The 2,575-nt window shown below is 53.3% G+C and overlaps 2 protein-coding genes across 2 annotated transcripts in view; one reads left to right on the forward strand and one right to left on the reverse strand.

Annotated features, from left to right (window-relative positions):
- The first annotated feature begins 6 nt into the window (after positions 1-6).
- On the forward strand, positions 7-1,409 carry LOC114072931 (feather beta keratin-like). Its single transcript, XM_027910751.1, has 2 exons — positions 7-90; positions 889-1,409. Exon 2 carries the CDS (start codon positions 921-923, stop codon positions 1,254-1,256), a length of 336 nt encoding a protein of 111 aa, XP_027766552.1. The 5' UTR covers positions 7-90; positions 889-920; the 3' UTR covers positions 1,257-1,409.
- Positions 1,410-2,239: 830 nt separating this feature from the next.
- The window catches only part of LOC114072932 (scale keratin-like), a 6,334-nt gene continuing 5,998 nt past the window's right edge, over positions 2,240-2,575 (reverse strand). Inside the window, exon 4 of the mRNA XM_027910752.1 lies at positions 2,240-2,495. Coding sequence (XP_027766553.1) covers positions 2,310-2,495 — 186 coding nt within the window. The 3' untranslated portion in view covers positions 2,240-2,309. The remainder of the gene's footprint in view (positions 2,496-2,575) is intronic.

Below are 2,575 nucleotides of genomic sequence, written 5' to 3' on the forward strand. Positions count from 1 at the left end.
AGATCCTCAGGCTCTCTGGGCCAGAGTATAAAAGGCAGCACAGTCAGAGGAGCTTCATCCACTTCTGCTTTATTCTCCTTGGTGGAAAAGGTAAGTCTTGATTTGTTTCCTATTTTTCCATGTCCTGAATTGTTGCCTTCATTGTATTTTATTTTTACCTTTCCTTTGTAGCAGTCTGAGGTTTGTGCTCTGTGGGGAAAGGGGGGGGGGGACCATCAAGCAGCTTTTTTTTCCAGGAGAAGGTGATTGTTCTGGTGGAGGTTGTGGGTGCCGGACTCAAGGCTCATTTTTCATTTGTGTCACCAAATAATTCCGTTCCAAAACGTTCGAATCTCTCCCTGTGGGTTGCTCAGCAATTGGAAAGTGGTGATTCTGTGCAGGGATTCTGGCTCTCAGAATAGGACCTCGGAATAGCTGGGCTTGGAAAGGACTTCTGGAGATCACCCAGTCCAAGGGAGGGTCACCCAGAGCAGGTGACACGGGGACACATCCAGGTGGGTTTGGGATGTCTCCTGGGCAACCTGTCCCCACCCTCACAGGGGAGTTCATGCTCCTCACTTTTACTTGCTGAGGAAATCTGAATTTTTCCTCTCCGTTTTGGGGCAGAGTTTTTCCTTCCCTTTTCTGACAGATCATGAGCCTTGTCCCCCACTTCCCCACCCAGGGCTTGGAGGACCCTGGAGGAGCGTGGTGGGAAATGAGCCATCAAAGGCTTCTTGTTCTGTGTCGTGGACAGGAGTTTGGGCTTGATCAAAGCCTCCTTCCAAGCCAAGACTAACACGTTATTCCATCCTCCACAGTGTCTCTCACTCTCCCTCGCATTGGCAGCTTAATTACACGACTAATTACAGCTTTCTCCTCAGATTCACTTCCTTGCCAGTGCTCCAGCCTGGGTGACAACCCCCCCACACACACCAGCCATGTCCTGCTACGACCTGTGTGCCCCCACCTCCTGCGGGCCCACCCCGCTGGCCAACAGCTGCAACGAGCCCTGCGTGAGGCAGTGCCAGGACTCCACCTACGTGATCCAACCCTCGCCCGTGGTGGTGACGCTGCCCGGGCCCATCCTGAGCTCCTTCCCCCAGAACACCGCCGTGGGCTCCTCGGCCTCGGCCGCCGTGGGCGACGCCCTGAGCGCCGGGGGGGTCCCCATCAACTCGGGGGGCTCCCTGGGGTTGGGGGGCAGCCTCGGGTATTCGGGGCTGGGGGGCCTTTATGGGAGGTCCTACCGCCGTTCCAACCGCTGCGGGCCCTGAGGAGGAGTCGAGGAACGGCCCCGAAGGGACCCCCTCCATCCCACCCCGGAGATGAGGAGCGCGACCCAACTGCAGGACTGAGTTGGTGACCCACGGCTTGCTGACCCCCGCCTTCCCCTCAGCTTTCCCCCTGAGCTACTGGGACTGCAGGAGCTTGGCATTGCTGATCTGAGGCCTCCCTGTGTTATCAGCGAGGCGGGAGAAATGCATTTTTGGGTTGTTGCCTGTCCAGCTGTAAAGCGCTGCCTGGAAACGGAGAATTAATTTTAGAATTAATTTTAGAATTAATTTTAATTTTATCCATAGAAACCCTGCTGCTTTTTTATGCTGTACTTTTTTTTTTCTTTTTTAATGTTACTTCTTGCTCATTAAATATATGGTGCATCATAAACTGGTGTTTCGCAATGTTCTTTCTCTTCCTCTTCTCTGGGAGAAATTTGCCTGTGCATAAATTGCCAGTACCAGGCAGAGGTGCATTTAATTCATACCATGCTAATTACTGATGAGTTAATTAGATATTAATATAAGCAATGAGGCTTTTTTGATAGGGAATATTTTACCTTTGTCACATTTCTTGAAGTACAATATGAAATAGTAATTCCTGTCTAACAAGCAGTGGGGGGAAGAGGTGGGAATGCCAAAGTTGTCTTATAATATATGTAATTTAATATATCATTTCATTATGGGGTGTTCCAATCCTCAGAGCTCAGAAAAATCCCAGCAACCTCTGGTGTTATTTTCACAGTCATTTTTTACATTATGAGGAATATTTTGCCTTTAATAAAAACTGTGCAAGGAAGAAGTTCCTGGACTCCCTCAGCTGCCAAAGGTCACGACCCCTGGGTCTTTTTGGCTTTGGAAAATATTGGAAAGAGACATGACTTGGATGCAGAAAAAGTTTATTGTGCAGAGAGGGGCAGGAGAGACTGTGAGAGAGATGGTGGGCAAGACCCAGCCAGGCTGGTTGTCACATGCTGGAGGAGCCCAAGGGATGTTGCCCAGAGCAGCGCTGCTGGAGTGGGGACAGCAGTGGCAGTGGGGTGTGGGCTGGGTCTAGCAGGGCCCGCAGGTGTCCCAGATCCTCCTGGAGGAGCGGGGCAGGACACAAGGGCTGCAGGCGGGAGCTCTGGCAAAGGTGCAGAGGCCCCCCGAGCCCTGGGTGGCCCCGGCGCCGTAGAGGCCCCCCAGCCCCAGGGAGCCCCCAAAGGCGGGGGCTCCGGCGGAGCCCACCACGGCTTGCTGGGGGAAGGAGCTGAGGATGGGGCCGGGGAAGGTGACCACCACGGGGGGCGGCTGGATGAAGGCCGTGGAGTCGGGGC

The sequence above is a fragment of the Empidonax traillii genome, unplaced genomic scaffold (assembly GCF_003031625.1).
Source record: "Empidonax traillii isolate 1590-97213 ecotype Southwest subspecies unplaced genomic scaffold, ASM303162v1 scaffold4543:size9499, whole genome shotgun sequence".
Classification (NCBI taxonomy): domain Eukaryota; kingdom Metazoa; phylum Chordata; class Aves; order Passeriformes; family Tyrannidae; genus Empidonax; species Empidonax traillii.

Excerpts from the sequence above, each read along its gene's own strand:
- LOC114072931 (XM_027910751.1), top strand. The coding sequence starts at position 921 with ATGTCCTGCTACGACCTGTGTGCCCCCACCTCCTGCGGGCCCACCCCG.